Here is a 17,811-nt window from a genome sequence, read left to right as displayed (position 1 = left end):
TATTCAGAATGATTTGATTGATAATTATTTAGCTGTGTTCGAGGGACGAGGCAAGCCTAGGGTCCTCCTATTATGCCACCATCTTAGCTCGACCCCCCGCCCTTCTCTCTGTACTGTGTTGAGAAAAACCCACGTGTAACTGGACCTATGCAGTTCAAACTGTAGTTGTTCAAGGGTCAACTGTATGTACAAATATCAAATCGTTATGCTGTATACCTGAAACTAATATAATGTTATGTGTCAATTACAGCTCAATAAAAAAAAAAAAAGACTACTGTTTCCCCCACTGAATTACCTTTTAATTACCTTTGATTACCTGGTAATCTCTATAGTTATACCTACCTTTTCATTCATAAGACTGTTTTAGGTTGCTTTTACTTGGAAATGTTTAACTTTCTTTAAAATCGGTGACATTACTGGACATATCACATTTCAGATAAAAATAAAATAAATGGACAAACACCAAGAGGACATAACATTTGGTGTTTTCCCAGCAGGGGTTACAGGTTTGTATTCAGTGGTTAACATGTCTCCACCGTGACAATAGCATGATTCGTGAAATAGCTCTTCAACAGCTGGTCTAAGGTTACTGAAAAAAGTTGTTTGCTTAGTGGGGTAAACTCAAAACCCTGGTTTCACTGACTCTATGTTTCAACTAATTACACTACTTAGTTTTTCTTAAGAAACTTAAAAACATTTTTTAGAGATAACATTAATTCTGCAATAAAATTTAAAGTCTTTTCATTTTGCAAAAGTAATGCTACTTATTTACATGCATTCTAACTCATTCATCTTGGAAGAGATCTGTACTAAAAAGAAAAACATCCTACTAGAGGGTGGAAGGGTATGGCCAGTGAAAAGAAGCTTCCCCAAGACACCACCAGTCATGCAGTCAGAGAAAATGATAACAAAGGATGTGAACTCACTGGGTTTATTAAATTAGGTCAGCGTAGAGTGTTAAGAATATACCACAACTGCAAAAACAAGAACAAGGGAACTGATACTCAGTGCTGTAAAGAAAATAAGCAGGAAGCCCCCCTCCTTGTGGTTGGCTTTCAGTGGCAGAGGCTGTGTGCTCTTGCCTCACCGAGCACGGTGTCAGACACGGATTAACTGCGTCTGAGCATCAGCCTGGTCAGAGCTCGGCCCGAGGCAGCTTTCACCACAACAGCCAATGCGTGCGCGGGGCACAGCCACCCTTGGTGACTAATCCTACACAATAACGCACGCACTGTTCCAGACTCGCTTTCGAAATAAAGGATTCATAATCATTTCCTGAAAAAAAAAAAGTTAAAGCATCACTTAGCTTTGGCCAAACGTTTGATTCCTTTATAACACTGCAAGTCATGCTGTGTAACACGCATCACCTGGCACTTCCTCTAAAAAGTCTTATTTTTCTCTGAGCAGATTTTAAGGATCCTCCTCATCCAAGCCACAAAACTGTCCTTCCTCCTACCAGGCACTGTTTCAGGGGCACAGACGGCCAGTACTTCTTCAACCAGTGAGTCATCATCCCAAGGGCATGATGTTTCTCTACTCAGGTAAGTTCTGATGCCAACACAATTCAAAGCAACCAAATCTTCCCGAGAAAGAAGTGTTCACTGTTGACAACTGCTCAATGGGTTTCAAGGTTTGCAGAATCAGAGTTCCATACAACAAAATTATAAAAAAGTCTAGATCAGATCACAGGTACAGTGATTACTTTTTGAACATGGCAGGGATAGGCATTTGTGAGATTCCAGGTGCTTCCAGGTGTTCTATGGTCCATATGAGTTTATTCACCTCCAGGTCTGAATTCATCCTCCCTTTCTTGTTTCTAAAATGCTTTTTTGTGCCAAATTCTCAATGAAAAGAAAAGCTGAGGGATATGGTGGTAGTGGAAACTACACAGCTGCTATGTGGGGATGACAGAAGGTTCCGTCCTCAGACAGGCTACCGTCAGGAGAAAACAGTGTGGTGGCAGCAACGCTTGGCTGGTGGGGCTGGACTCTCTAACGGTAGTGAAGTCTGAGCTCTTTTGGCTATACTATGAATACACGCACTTCTGCTAAAAGAGAAAAAAGTGTCTCGTCTGGGAAGAAGACAGTGTGACAGAGTGTTCTGGACTCAAACCTGGCCTCAAATTCTGCTTCACCACCCATGAAGTTCCCTGGGCAACTTACTCAACCTCCCTGATCAGGGTTTGTTCCTTCCATTAACTGAGAATGGCATCTGCCCAGTAGGGTTCCTGTGGAGACTGAGAGACAACACATGAAAACGACGAGCACCTAGTCAGAGTCTGTCCTAGCTCCTCTTTGTGGTCTTTCTCAGAGCAATGCTTTAGAGACCTTTAGTTGTCCAAAGTCTGAAGACATGTCTGACTCGATCGCTGGACCTAAGGAAATGAGTTCATGCTCTGGTGGATGGGAGAATGAGAGCCTTTTAGTTTCCCTTACAGACAAATTCAGAGAAGTCTCTCCACTTCACAGAAAGCCACAAAGTGTTGCTGCCTCAAGGCCTGAAGACAGTCTTGGTGATGACATTATGACTACTATTTTTTTTTAAGATTTTATTTATTTTATTTTATTTTATTTTTTAAAGATTTTATTTATTTATTTGAGAGAGAGAGAATGAGAGACAGAGAGCATGAGAAGGAGGAGGGTCAGAGAGAGAAGCAGACTCCCTGCCGAGCAGGGAGCCCGATGCGGGACTTGATCCCGGGACTCCAGGATCATGACCTGAGCCGAAGGCAGTCGCTTAACCAACTGAGCCACCCAGGTGCCCCAAGATTTTATTTATTTTAGAGAGAGAGAGAGAAAGAGAGAGAGAACATGCGCGTGCGAGTTGGGGGAGCAACAGAGGGAGAGAATCGCAAGCAGACTCCCCAATGATCACAGAGCCCAATGTGTGGCCCAGCCTCCCAGCCCCAAGACCACAGCCCAAGCCGAAACCAAGAGTCGGACGCTCAACCAGCTGAGCCACCCAGACGCCCCGACATTATGGCTGTGGTTAGGGGTACGAGGTCGCAGTGCCTCAGATACTATAGGCACTAGAGCAGTATGAGGTGACAACTATCAGGTACAGTGTCCGAAGTACTTTCTACGTTCAATCTTATTTAATCCTCCTAGTGATCCTCTGAGGCAGGTAGCATTAGAGTCCCTATGCAACAGATGAGAAGACTGAGGCACAGAAAATAAGTATCTCCTACTACTAAGAAATCATGGAGTGAGACTCTTGGTCTGTGTGGTCTGACTCCAGAGCTCATGTTCTTGACCACAATGTCTACCCTCCGGGTAGCATGAACGTCTCATGGTCATGGGGATTTCCTCATCTGTGGCTCTGTATCCAGAAGGCTGGTTAGTAGTCACAGGTAGGTTCTACCTCTTCCTTTTTTCACTCCATGGAGGTATACAGGCAACTGATGAGGCCTTTTCAGAGTCAGTCAAAATTATCACATTTACTCTACCAAATACATGAACTCACACAAAAGAGAATGTTCTATTTTACCTAGAGGTAGATTTGTCTTCTGTGATGACAACTTACAAAGACCCTTAGTATAATAGTAACTGCTAATGATATCTTTGTTCCTTGCAATTTTGTGTCACTTCACTGGTCATATTTTTAGACTTGGGGAGCTTGTAGCTTATTTAAGCAACAGATGGGAGAAAAGAGGGTGAGAATCCACTTCCTGAGAAATGTATAGAAAGGCAGTCACAAGGAAACCATCCCTGGAGTGGTAAAGCAATCTAAGACAGCCCTCATGGAGAAAGGTCCCCCGAGGACTTGGTTCTGAAGCCAGAGGGGATGGGACCTGTGTTCCTAAGTACACGAGAGGAGACGTGGAGCTCCACACGGCCCATCATCACAGGGGGAAGAGGGAAGAGCCAGATCTGTACCAGAAACCAGAAGAATCTCTGGAGCAGGTTTAAAAATAGCATCACTCAGCAGGGAGTCCCTGGAGCGCCTGTTTTCCTCAGAGCAGAGACAAATTTGTATCAGAAAGGAAGAGCTGAAGGATGACAACAGGTGGCCACGCTAATTGAAACCTGAAAGAAGAGAGTGTTAAAAACTCAGCTTGATGAGGAGGTTGTGAGAACAGTTCGTGTGGAGCTCCCTGCCAGAGAACTATGAAGATTACAACACAGGGAAAGTATCTTTCAAAGGGAGCAAAGAAGTGATATGCCCTAAGGACTTCAGAGATCCAAATTTAACATGTAATCACAACAATGAATGGTAAAAAATGATTTCACAGGTTTAATTAAAGCTTAAAACTTGGAGAGTTCTCACAACAGCAGAATAGTTGAATAGAGAAGTATGATCTTTCTCTTTTTATCAAGTGATATACTCAAGAGGAATGAGAAGCAGGATTCTAGTTTTATTTATTTCTACTCCACCTATTTCTGGAAGGAGCTTCCATTTGTCCTGGAATACACGCTCTGCATTCTCTCTCCAGCAATGTCTCACTGGAAGACACTCCTGCCCACTCACCTGAGCCCCTCGGTCGTTGACCAATTCCACAGACCACCTCCCTTCGTACTGAATCCACACAAATATCCCTCCATCTGCGTCACACGTGGCCAGCTTCTGGTATGGCTCATTCCACCTCACCAGCACAACCTAGAAAATAACCAAGAAGATATTTACCACAGGTAATGAAGCAGCAGGCCAGAAGAATGTCTCTGAAGAGATGAGACTTCAGAACTAAAGAGAAGGCATTGTCAAGGGGAATGAATGGCTGAGGGCAGGTGTGGGGATTAGCAGAGAGCACAGGGCACAACCCACAGGTGGCAGAATCACAGGGAACTAGACCCCCATGACAAGGCTTCCTGATAAATGGCAGACACCTGAGCAAACAATAAGCTGTGGCACAAAAATGCCCATTCCCACAAGTGCAAGAACAGTTCAGCATCTAGAAAACTTGGAAAAAAATACAGTTGCTATGCCTCAGCCATGTAGTACTTATTACAGAGGAAATATGAAGAAATTATAAGCTTCAAAATTTGTGAGTATAACAACTTAATTTTTTACTTTGAAAAATTCTGATCCTGGACAAATCACTCTCATCTTTCTCAACTATCACTCCCTCATCCAAAAGGTGGCCCCTCTGGTAGGTGTTCTGTGGGATTAGGTAAATGCCCAAGGAGCCCGAGGGCAGGGCTCACAGAGTCCAATAAAACCAGTAAGTACACAGGGCTATGAAGTGGTCCTGGGAACTCATGAACCACAAAACGGTACCCTGCCTTCACTGTGGGAAATGTTCCCCCAGTGTCACCTGACTGGCCTATGCTGGTGATAGTGAGGAATTCATTCATTCAGTCAGACATCTGGTTCATACTTACTAAGTTCACACTGTGTGACACTACATGACCAAGGCCCAGATGGAGAACACCAGACCCCACACTCGGGAAGTCAAAAGTCCATCCGGTAGTCAGAACATCCATGGATGCACAGACATATACTAATAATGTGTGTCAGTCAAACGAGCATTGTCATTACCCAGCCAGAGCATAGCTGCTGTTCATAAGAAAGATCTGAATCCCCTGTCCTCCCCCAGGACTTCACTTCATAACCCTGATGAACACGCAGCACCAGAGTAAATGGTCTCCACATTCTTTTTTTTTTTTTTTTAAAGATTTTATTTATTTATTCATGAGAGATAGAGAGAGAGAGAGAGGCAGAGGGAGAAGCAGGCTCCCCGCGGAGCAGGGAGCCCGATGCGGGACTCGATCCCAGGACCCTGGGATCACGACCTGAGCCGAAGGCGGACGCTTAACCGACTGAGCCACCCAGGCGTCCCTGGTCTCCACATTCTAAAACAGCAAGCAAGTAAGGCCAAGGACAAACTGTCAAGGACCTCTGCAATGGCCAGACCCCTCCTCATGCCCCCCTGCATCCAAACCACAGACTAACACAAAAGTCCTGTCGCTTCTCAAAGTCTTTCCGTTGGTTTTCAGGTACCAGAGAGCTGGACAGGCCCCCAGCCTTGGTCTGCCACACTTGCGTAATAAAATCTAAGAGGAAATTATTACCCCCTTGAAATGTAAGGGTATTGTAGCTCTTTTTTTACAACACTGCAAAGAATCAAAAAACAGCTGTGAGGCTGCAATCCTTTGAGACCTGGCAATCACCAGGCAAATCTCACCTAGTTGATGGCTCCCCTGCCAAAGTCAGCCTTCATGGATGCGGCTGCCAACCACGCCCTCAGCAGCCCCATCCCACTTTCTCTCTCTGCTGGACCTGCTGCCTCACTCTGGTCACAGCTCTGCAATTGCAGCACGTACCCCATCCTCCCTAACCCCTGGTTTATGTGCACACCTCCCCACTGAGCTGTGCACCCGAGGAAAGGGACAGAGGCAGGCTCATCTTTGAATACTGACACACAGTAATTCTGAGTGTGTTGTGCCAAAGAGTAATACATAATTAGAAGTTATGATCCTTGGGGCTCCTGGGTAGCTCAGTCGTTACGCGTCTGCCTTCGGCTCAGGTCATGATCCCAGGGTCCTGGGATCGAGCCCCGCATCGGGCTCCCTGCTCAGCGGGAAGCCTGCTCCTCCCTCTCCCACTCCCCCTGCTTGTGTTCCCTCTCTCGCTGTTGTCTCTGTCAAATAAATAAAATCTTTAAAAAAAAAAAAAAAGAAGTTATGATCCTTATTCAATTATATCTTTGAACTATAAAAGGTTATTGAAAACTACGTCCAGAAGGCTATTTTCAATGCCCAAAGGCATTTTAACAACAGCCAACACTACGTGCCTCCCTACTATGAACTGTAGGTGCTGAGGATAGAGATTAAGACATCTTTGCACTCGTGGAGTTCAGTTCACTGAACAGACGTAATATAGTGCTCTAAATGCAGTTACAGAGTTGTGAACATATACAGGAGGGGGCCTCTCAACACAGGTGGATTGGTGGGGGGGGACAAACACAGATTCATTTTTTTAAGTCCAGTTTTTTAAAATCTCTATTAAATAAATAAAAATAAAATTATCTATTTAAATCACTGATCTAATTAAAAAACAACCAGTAACATCATCAACAACAAACGTCTTTAGATGACACTGAATGTGTCATAAAGTTTAGAATTTCCAAACAGTCGATCAAGGCCAGCTTCATAAACTTCTTTCAGATCCACAATGACTTGGCCCGAGCACTGCAATCCACAAACGTGCACGCAGCTCCAATTTGGTCCTTAAAGACACACAGTTATTGTTTAAGCCCACAATCACTAGTGTACTTCAGAATGGCCACCATAGGAGGGAATAGGACAAATAATGCATGATATTACACAACTGATCAGTTTTTAAATTATTTCCTTAAGTTAACACAGAGCCCATTCATCTGCTATGGCCTTCCCTATAGATAACATTTGATGACAAGGTGTCGTATTTTAGAAAATAAAAGCTGGTCACATTTTCTATACTTTTGCCTTTCTGCCTTGAACATCCATTGCCAGGTATGGTTGAATATGAGGTTAACATCAATCATAAAACCCCTCTTCTTCATGAAAACAGCCATGGAGTCACAGCATGACACAGACAAAAAAGAGCAAAGGCAAAAAATATTTTAGTTATTTTTCACTTTAAAGATTTCTGCATCTTACGACAACACAGTAGTAGTTGTTGAATAAACAAAAGGTTCACAGACTCAGTTTCATCTTTTTGTAGTTCCTGATCAGTGCAGAGGCAGCAGTGGATGCGAACGCAGTCCCCATCTGCACACCTCTGCTGTGAGTTCTAACCAGTGTGGCTGAATAGGTGGGTAGCTCCCCTAAATTAGAGAAAGAAATTTTTCCAGTGATTCTTGGTTTAAAAATAAAGTCAAACTGCTAATGTTGTTTCCCTGGATTAGAATTCTCATTTCCTCTCTCGTCTACAATTCATAGCTGCCTGCCTTATCTCCCAGCAGCTTATTTCCTGTTCTCCAAGTCCTTCCAGTCAAGCTGGCAACGTCAGGACATCCCAGAGTGCTGAGAAACTACCAACCAGGGGCCCAGCCGCCCGCAGTACGTGGCGAGGTGTTCAACCTCTGCCCAGGCATTCTAAGGCAGAGCTCCCCTTCTCTTCTTAAAGGAAACGGGGCTCCAGTTTACTCTCGGCACAAAAGAACTCGGGCGTTGAGGGCACTAGCTGAAGGGCATGTTCTACTGAAAAGTCAGAAGATAAGCTAAGTATTGACGCAGGTCTTTGATTATTCAAAAAAAATGCCAACCTGTTGCTCTCTCCAATGTTAGACGAACATTCTATCATTTTATAGTTATTGTTATGAATAAATATTTATTGAGGACTATTAAAGGTATAGAAATCTACATTAAAAATATAGGGCAGGTCTGCTGAAAGTCTATTTGGGATGAAATCTAATGCTCTAAGTAAGTCACCTCATTTCCTACACCCCATCTATTTTTAGGGAGAACAAACAAGTGTCAGTTAACCCATCTCAAAGATGTTCACCTTTTCAGGCAGAAATCTTTTAAATGGTGTTGGGAGACACAAATATAATTCTATTTTATAGAAATGTACAGGAAACCACCCCAGTGAATGACCAGTATCACCAATGCTTGGAAATATTTCCCTCAACCTAAAAAGAATGTAATTTGAATGAATGCTGAATACAAATAGCTCAAGTAATAAATCCCCGTGATTATCACCATTCAGTTTTTCTTATTCTATAATTTTGGTTAAGTGAAACAGAAATAAGTTCAACTGTGCCAGCTTAAGTTTAGATACATTTAATAAAACAAAATGAGTTTTAGAAATGATATGAATTTTATTTATTTTTATTTATTTATTTTTAAAGATTTTATTTATTTATTTGACAGAGAGATAGTACAAGTAGGCAGAGAGGCAGGCAGAGGGAGAGGAGAAGCACACTCCCCGCTGAGCAGGGAGCCTGACGCGGGGCTTGATCCCAGGACCCTGGGCTTAACCAACTGAGCCACCCAGGCGCCCCAGAAATGATATGAATTTTAGATACATTTAATCATTCTAACAAAGAACCAAAAGCATCTTGAAATGGAAGCTGGGAAAAAACTCAACAGGCATAGTGGTTTTCCAGACTGACGCCTGCCAGCACAAAGGGCCGGGAAGTGCTCTGGGGGCACGTGCAGGCTCTGGACCTGAGTCCTGGCCTTGCCATTCACCAGAGCAACTCGCTGACTGACTTGGGGTCCTCTTCTGCCCATGGGGCAACAGCAACACATCTTTCTAATGTGCGTGAGGAGTATGTTGAGAAAGGAACTTAGCACCGTTCCAGGCACACAGCAAACACCCAATCAGTGAGAACGCCATGTTATTCAAGTGTGAGCTAAATATTCCAGAATAGAGAGACTAGTTCAGCACAGCATTTACATGTATAGTTTCGTCTTCTTTGAGAGAAGATAAAGAGTTGGAAAGTCAGTCCCTCTTCCCAGGCCCACCTCCTGCTGCTTGCATTCCCCACCCAAGTCTGTACCTAAAAAATCACCACCACCACCACATACTTCCTGGCACCTTTGCCCGAAAATACATACCCCTCTGCCCGTTGACACTGGTGGTAACGCCTTCCCTGACATTCCCACTGCTCCCTCTTGCCACTTCCACAGTACCTTCCACACTGTTCACAACCTGCATTACTCCCTCAAACATCTCGGTTCCTCATCGCCCGAGAACTTCTTTGCTTCCACGTTCCTGGAGCCCAGCACTGTGCCAGGCACACAGTTGGCATTCCACAAATCTTTCTAAACGGAACTATTCCTGATTGATGACTGGCCACATTTCTGTACAATTTTATAATATTCTCTCTCAACAATAAGATGTTAAGATTAGTTCAAATGAGGGGGCGCCTGGGTGACTCAGTCAGTCAAGCATTTGCCTTCGGCTCAGGTCATAATCCCAGGGTCCTGGGATCGAGCTCCGTGTGGGGCTCCCTGCTCAGCAGGGAGTCTGCTTCTCCTTCTCCCCCCCCCAACTCCTGCTCTCTCTCTCTCAAATAAATACAATCTTTTTTTAAAAATCAAGATTAGTTCAAATGAGATTTTTTTTTTTTTTGGTACCAGCTTGTGACAAAATTCACATACAATTCACTTACTTAAAATGTACAATTTAATGGTTTTACTATATCTGCAGAGTTGTGCAACCAACACAATAAATTTTAGAACATCTTCATCAACCCCCCAATGCTTCCCCCTCCAGCCCTAGGCAATCACTAATTTTCCTTCTGTCTTTACTGATTTGCCTATTCTGGACATTTCATACAAATGGAATCATACAATATGTGGTCTTCTATGTCTGGCTTCTTTCACTCAGTATAATGTTTTCAAGGTTTATCCATGTTGTAAGCATATAACAGGACTTACTTCCTTTACATGGCCAAATAATATCCCATTGTGTGGATACATCACACTGTGTCCATCCACTCAGCTGATAAACATCGGGGTTGTTTCCATTGTTTGGATATTATGAATAATATTTCTATGAACATTTCTGTACAAGTCTTTGTATGGACACATGCTTTCCTTTTCTTGGGTATATGCCTGGGAGTGGAGTTGCTGGGTCAAATGATAATTCTATGTTTACCTTCTAGAGGAACTGTTTTCCAAAGTGGCTGCACCAACTTATATTCCCAGCACCACTGGGTGGTGAAGGTTCCAATTTCTTCACATTCTTTCCAATACTTGCTATCATATCTTTTTTAGTATAGCCATCCTAGTGGATGTGAAGTGGTTGTGATTTGCATTTTTCTGATGGCTAATGATGTTGAGCATCTTTTCAAGTGCTTATTGGGCATTTATATATCTTTTCTGGAGAAATGTCTATTCAGATCTTTGCCCCTTTTTAATTCAGTTGTCTTTTTTCTTACTGAGTGGGAGAAATTTTTCTTGTTAAGCCCACTGAAACACTGACCATATTTGAAAAAAAAAAACCAAAACTTGAGCTTTTATTCCTATAATCTTATTTCTCTCACTTAAATGTCCACAAATCCATTCATGCATTCATGCATTCATCCAGTTCCAAGTTGTTGATGAAGAACTCCAAGAAGGAAATGGCCAGAGACAATAAAGGAATGAGGTCAGAGCCTAGAATCCAGGGACCACAGGGCCTCTGAATGGTTCTGACTGGGAATGCGCTGGCGGATGACTTTCTCGGACCCAGCTTCTCTAGGACACTGCGCAGGAAACTCACAGCTACACATTTCTTCCTGATGTTTTCCAAACCTTCTTGTTGGGAAATAACATATCTTCTTATTGGATAGAGTCTATATCATCAGGCAGGGCTGCATTACGAACAAAGAACTCTACCAGGTCTCCTGACAGAAATGCAGAATTACCATTCCCAGCCTGATCCACTCAGTGTCAGTAAGAGTCTCCCATGAAAGCAATATATAAAATGCTATGAACAGTCTGTAGAAAACCCAACATGCAGCCCCTTCATCTCCTGACCATTTTCAGCCACTGATTTGTACACACCTCAAAATCCAGTGGCAAGAATACTCTTGACAGTTCTAATTTCCTTTCTGTTCCATCCAATCTCAGCTGCCATCTCCTGAAGAGAAATTTTAGTGGAAAGGACGTTCAGTCACAAACACTCCTGACTGAGGTTTCAAAGCACCTTACCATAAGGAACTAGCATGTTTTCTCCAGCATCACTTCTCACTTACTCTCACAAAAGTGTACTTGGTTCGACAGTAGTTACTGGCTTTAGCCGATTTAGAGCTAACACAGCCATTCAGTCTCACAAGGAGGAAAGGGAGGTTAATGGGGTGAAGAGGCCTGCCTGAGGTCACACAGCAGGTTCCAGGTGGGTCAGGGTCCAGGCCAGAGCCACAGTCTCCTTGCCTATTCCGGGCACTTGTCTCCATTCCCAAGGTCAACCAGACTGGCCCGTAGCCACCTATCACTCAGCACCACATGGGTGCTGCTCACAGGGACACACACAGATGGAAGAGATGCCCCGCCCTCAAGGAGGACGTGACATAACGCTCGAAGAAGTTACCTCACTTTTTGTTTCTTATTAATAAGCACGTACTCTTGCTATCATACCCCTGAGATGCATACACTTCTGAAAAATAACTTATCAACAAGTTCTGTTCTGACAGAAGGAAACAAAAATCATATTAAGAAAAAATAAACTAAAATGTTAGCATTAGTGGATTACAATTTTTATCAGAACTTTTCTACATCTTCTGATTTTCCCACAATGAACATATTTCAGCTTTTCATACTCCCTTGACAGGAAATTTGAAAAATTTCTCTTAGCAGTAATAATGATAATCAATTGCATCCTTTTCACATACATTAGCTTATTTTGTCTTTGTAAGTATCTTAAAAGGAGGTATTACCATTACTATAACCTTCCTATTTTATAGATTAAAAAGGTAGAGCTGAGAGAAGATACAAATCTCCCCAAACTTTTTTTTAAGACTTTTTAAAAACTGGGCAATATTTATGACATATATAAAAGATTTTTAAAAAAATTCACCTCCTTAAAGTACTCTGCCCATTCAGCTTAGGAAAATACCAGCAGGACTATTTGAAAGACCCTGTGTGTTCTTCCTATACCTCAGGGTTCCTCCTCTAAGAAAAAAAAAAATGCTTTCGTGGGTAGTTCATGTTTTCAATTCACATGCATTTTTATATTTACATATTATATGAATGTATCCTCATTTAAATATTTTCTTTTTAAATGTTAAATATTACAGAAAAATTTTAACATACACCAAAGAAATGCAACTGGGATAATAACCTTCCATGTGCCCATAATCCAGCTTTAAAACGAACATTTCTGCATATTTTTAAGCTTTAAAAAACTATGTGTTCTTTAACTCAGTGTCATGTTGTAAAGTTCATCCCCATGGACAGCTCTAACTCATTGATGTTCACTGTGTGAATCTACCACAATTTATTTATCCGTTCTCCTGCTGATAAACATTTAGGCTGCCTTCCTCTTCCTTCCTGCTTTTACTAACAGTGCTGCTTACGGACGTTCTGCTGCAAACCCCCCGTGCACGAGTGCCATTTGGGGTAACTGCACTAAAGGCATGTGCAGCTCTGCCCTTACAGACCTCACCAGGTTAGAGACCAGAACGCTTTACACCCTATCAGCACTTCACCTTGGCCCTATATCCTAACTATATGCGATGCCAGACTCTTAAATTTTTTCCAATCTGACAGGTGTAAAATGATTTATCTTGTTTCTGGTTTTTATTTATCTCCACAGATTTAGAGTCTCTCTGGCTTGGAAGGTCTTAGTTTCATGCTCTGATCAGACATACCAAGGTTTTTTCCTTCTCCCTGGTCTCCTCCACTGGGCTTAGGGTAAAGAATGACCGTTCCACGCCATGCCTCCACCGACTATACCTGCCTTCATGATTTCCTCGAAGAAGAAATCCGAGTCTTGGGGATCCAGGAGTCATTACGAGGCACCTACAACACACCCCACACAAGGCCTTGTGAGGGCTGCAGAGAGAGAAGGCACGGCTGTGCCCTTGAGAAGCACAGACTGCAGCCCCAGAAGAATGGGACAGATTAGGAAGGTGGCGGATTCCGGCTGGCCAAAAGATGTGATCAACTTAGGGTAGATTCACATAATTCCTGTGTCCTCCTCTTCATTCCTTTTTGGCAACTTGCTGCCTGCCTGTAGAACCCCCGAGATGGGAGGCCACTGTGAGGCTGTAGAAAGGCAGCTGAGGCTTTAGGTGGCTCTGAAAAGAGGCTGTAAAACCCAAACAGCTGAGCCCGCTAGAGCTAAGGTTGGGGCCTCTCCCCCACGGGCCCCGAGGTAAGCCTCGAAATTGGTGCAGGATATCCTTCAATGTGCAATCAAGTGTCACCGCCTCCGTGCCAATGTCTCCACGTCTGGTAGGCAGAACTAAGAGCTCCCTCCTGTGTGCTGCCTGGGCCCTCCACTGGTCTTCTCCAGCCCCTGTGCTCTCATCACTTCCCTGAGCCTCGGGGGAGGAGGCAGCCTCCTCTGTCTGACACAGCCCAGACTCAGTACCCTTTCCTGATGGAGCAGGGGACAGGAAGAGTACTCCCGCTGTGGGGAGAGCATCCACTGTGAGGGAGTTCCATGCTGTCTGGAAAGGGGAGGTTTTGTTGTGGGAAAAGGAGGAATAATAGCTAGCTGCCACTTACTAGGGTGCTTTCCTCATTCCTCAATAAACCTCTCTACTTGGCATCTTTAGTTTGAGCCTGAGAAAGGGATTCTTGTGCACTTAATGGTTTACTGTGGTTTCTCCTCAGTGCTCGCAGGAAGGGGTGTTGGTTAGGGACCAGCTGACTCACCCTGATCCCAGGAGAGCTCGAGGGTGCACCCCAGGTGGTCCCGCTTTGAGGCAAGGGGCAACCTCTGTGCTCCCCTGGGTGTCAGTCCCTGGCTGCTGGCTGCTGGCTGGGAATGGGGGGGGAGGGCAGTGTGAGCCATAGCAGCCAGCACTCAGAGCGCCCACTACCTGTGGTTTCCAGCACTCTTCTCAGCCTTCTCTGCTAGCTCGTCCTCCTCCATCCTCTGCTGGGGAGCGCCAGGACTCAGTCACAACACTTCTCTCTTCATCCTACCTGATTTCCTAGTGATCTAGTCTCATCTTGAAATCTAAACATGGATGACCTCCAAATTCTTCCCTTCAATCCCTTACTCCACATCCTAGCCAAGATCTCCACTTGGATGCCTAACAGACAACACACACTTAGCACATCCCCAGCAGTTCTCTGGACTGACTTTCCTGTAAGGCTGCTCCTCCTCAGTGCTCTCCTCTCACATGAAGGACCCCATCTGCTGCATGAGTCATACACAGCAAAGGAGACTCCCCTCCCTGCCCCCCAGGGTCATCAGCTGGGATGGGAGTGCGGGGGTGGGGGAGAGGTGTCTGAGCAGAGACACGGTGCTGATCCCCAGGCTCAGGCAAGGCTTCACACAGTGCTCATGTCCCCTCTGTGGTGGTGAAATAATAAACTGAAGAAAAACAGCCAGTGCAAAAGAGATCACTCTTAAAGCTTGATCTTTACCACCCCAGTTCTGTTTTAACAGTGGTACTAGGTCCTACATGTTTTTTAGATATGAGTTTAATGCTCATAAAAAAAGAACTCCCTTGCCTAACTAGAAACTAGAGAAGAAACTCAAAGAAAGGAATTGTAAATGCATCTGAAGACACTGATGCACTGTATAAATATGAGCTCTTAAAGTTACTGCCAAAGGGTAAACAACTTTTTAGATTTCTAAATAAACCTTAAATTTTAGAAGAGTTTTAGATTTACAGAATAATCACAAAGATAGTACAAAGAAAGTCATTAGAAAAAGCGTATGTCCCACATCTAGTCCCCAATTATTAACATGCCGCATTAGTATAGTGTGTTTGTCACTATTCATCGACCAACATGGATATATTATTACAGACTGAAGTTTATACTTGAATATATTCAACTTTCATTAGTTTTAGTCTAGTGTCCTTCACCTATTCCTGGATCCCATCCAGAATACTGCATTTCATTGCCATGTCTCCTTAGGCTCCTCTTGACTATGACAGTTTTTCTGACTTTCCTTGTTTTTTATGACCTTGACAGTTTTTAAGGAGGGCTCATGAGGTATTTTGTTAAATACCCCTCAACTGAGATTTGTCTGATGTTTTCCCATTCTAGGCTGAAGGTAAGGGTTTAGGAAGGATGACCATGGAGGTGAAGTGCCCTTCCCATCACATCACATCATTGGGTATATACTCTCAATATGACTTATCAATGTTGATATTAACTTTATTCACCTGCTGGAAGCAGCATTTGTCAGGTCTCTTCACTGTCAAGTTACTCTTTCTTCCCCCTTTCCACACTGTACTCTTTGGAAGGGAGTGACCACAGACAGCCTACACTTAAGGAGTAGTGAATTATGCTCCACCTCCTTGAGGGAGAGGTATCTACATAAATTATTTATAACTCCTCTGCCTGGGAGATTTGCCTATTTTTCTCCATTTGTTTAGTTATTTTATCAGCATGGACACACGGATATTTACTTTATAGTTTGGGGTATAATCCGATACTATTCATTTATTTCGTTGCTCAAATTTTTCCAGCTTTGGCCACTGGGAGCTCTTTCAGTTGGCTCCCATGTCCCTTTGACATATCCCCATCATTGTATGCATTTATTTTTTGTTTTTTGAGCATCACCTTACTTTCTGACACTACATGATGCTCCAGATTCATCATGTATATTTCCTGTTCCAGTTCCTGAATTACACATTTCTCCATGGAGTGTGGTTCCTTTTATTAGAAAATGGTATGAGAAACCAAGATCTGAGTGCTAGGCCCAAGAAACCAAGATCTAGGTGTGCTCACTCTTGCTAGAATGGGTAAATAGCTTTTGATTAAAAAAAAAAAAAAACAAACCAACCAACAACAACATGTTACATCTAGTTATTCCAGAAGGCAAGGCAAATATCAAAAGGCCTCGAGAACTTGGGGCATCTGGGTGGCTCAGTCGGTTAAGTGTCCAATTCTTCCTTTTGGTTCAGGTTATGATCTCAGGGATGTGGGATCGAGCCCTGCATCGGGCTCCGTTCTGGGTGTGTAGCCTACTTAGGATTCTCTCTCTCTCTCTCCCCCCGCAAAAAAAAAAAAAAAAAAAAAAAAAGACAAAAGTCCTCTAGAACCAACGTGAAGGGGTTTCCACTGACCAAGGATGGGACAATTTGAGCATCAAAAAGAATTAGTACAAGGCATTGAAACAAGTATGCTAAAATTCATGTATGCTAAAACACATCATGTGTTCATGATGATCTCAAAAAACAAAACAAAACAAAACAATTCTGTTAACCTTTGAAGAATGGTATAAAATGTATTACTCTGAAAACTGGTAAGCAAAGGGGAAAAAAAACAAATCTACATTTAGCCTGCCATTACTTGCAAACAGTGCCCCATAACAAATGAATAGTTGACAAGGCAAAATTTTTCTTGGCGTAAGTATGCTAGTTAATAAACAAAGAAGAAATGACAAAAGTAAGATATCACCATTTTGCAAGTACTAATGAAACAATGGCTCTAGGCAATGACTGTCAATGTTGCTAAAATCATTAGGTGGAAGGCTGATAGGACTATAGTATGATCCAAATGACGACCCTTAACAAACTGATCAATTTTAACATCACAAAAAGGCAGATAATCATATATTATATACCTCCTGATGGTGTGCATGACATTCCCCATAAATTAGTACCAAAAAAAAAAAAAAATCAAACTTGGAAGTTTCTAGACCTACACAACTAGTTTACGAAAAATACAGAACACACAAAAAACGTATCAAACAACCTCCTGGGGGGCTGTCATTAGAAAAATCCATTTATCCTATAAAATTTCTCATGTTCTGGGTTTTCCTAATCCAAGGAAAACAATAAAGAGATGAGGAATTTATAGATTAAATGATTTTTTAAAAGCATATTAATCTAATGCACGTAATGGATATTGTTTGGATCTGACTCTTACAATTCAAAAATAAGAACAACCCAATCTTTTCTAAAAGGTACAAAAGTTGAGGCGCCTGGGTGGCTCAGTAGGTTAAGCATCTGACTCTTAAGCTCAGGTCTTAACCTCAGGGTTGTGAGTTCAAGCCCCACATTGGGCTCCATGCTGGGCAAAGAGCCTACTTAAATTAAAAAAAAAAAAAAAGGTACAAGAGTTGAACTGAAGAAAATATACAAATGGCATATGAAAAGATACTCAACATCATTAATCACTAGGAAATGCTAACTTAAAAGCACAGTGAGACAACTCTACAACTACTAGAATGCCTAACATTAACTTCTGAGAACACTTAGCACTTGTGTATTCAAATCCCAGCTTTTCTTAGTTAATCCTTGTATTCTTCTGATATAAACAAAGG

General features: G+C 42.8%; 2 protein-coding genes across 8 annotated transcripts in view; one reads left to right on the top strand and one right to left on the bottom strand.

The window, feature by feature from the left end:
- Nucleotides 1-17,811, top strand: part of SERAC1 (serine active site containing 1) — a 266,492-nt gene that overhangs the window by 7,033 nt on the left and 241,648 nt on the right. The gene's annotated exons all lie outside the window — the stretch shown is intronic.
- The window catches only part of TULP4 (TUB like protein 4), a 237,767-nt gene that overhangs the window by 79,374 nt on the left and 140,582 nt on the right, over nucleotides 1-17,811 (bottom strand). For all 7 annotated transcript variants that reach the window (XM_064598283.1, XM_064598282.1, XM_064598288.1 and 4 more), the window contains exon 4: nucleotides 4,468-4,596. In XM_064598283.1, the coding sequence (XP_064454353.1) occupies nucleotides 4,468-4,596 (129 nt within the window). The remainder of the gene's footprint in view (nucleotides 1-4,467; nucleotides 4,597-17,811) is intronic.

Source organism: Mirounga angustirostris, unplaced genomic scaffold, assembly GCF_029215605.1.
Source record: "Mirounga angustirostris isolate CCGP_5_RB_7025 unplaced genomic scaffold, mMirAng1.0.hap1 SCAF_8, whole genome shotgun sequence".
NCBI classification, from domain to species: domain Eukaryota; kingdom Metazoa; phylum Chordata; class Mammalia; order Carnivora; family Phocidae; genus Mirounga; species Mirounga angustirostris.
Note: the sequence above shows the minus strand (reverse complement) of the source record. Positions and strands in the feature narration are given on the sequence as shown.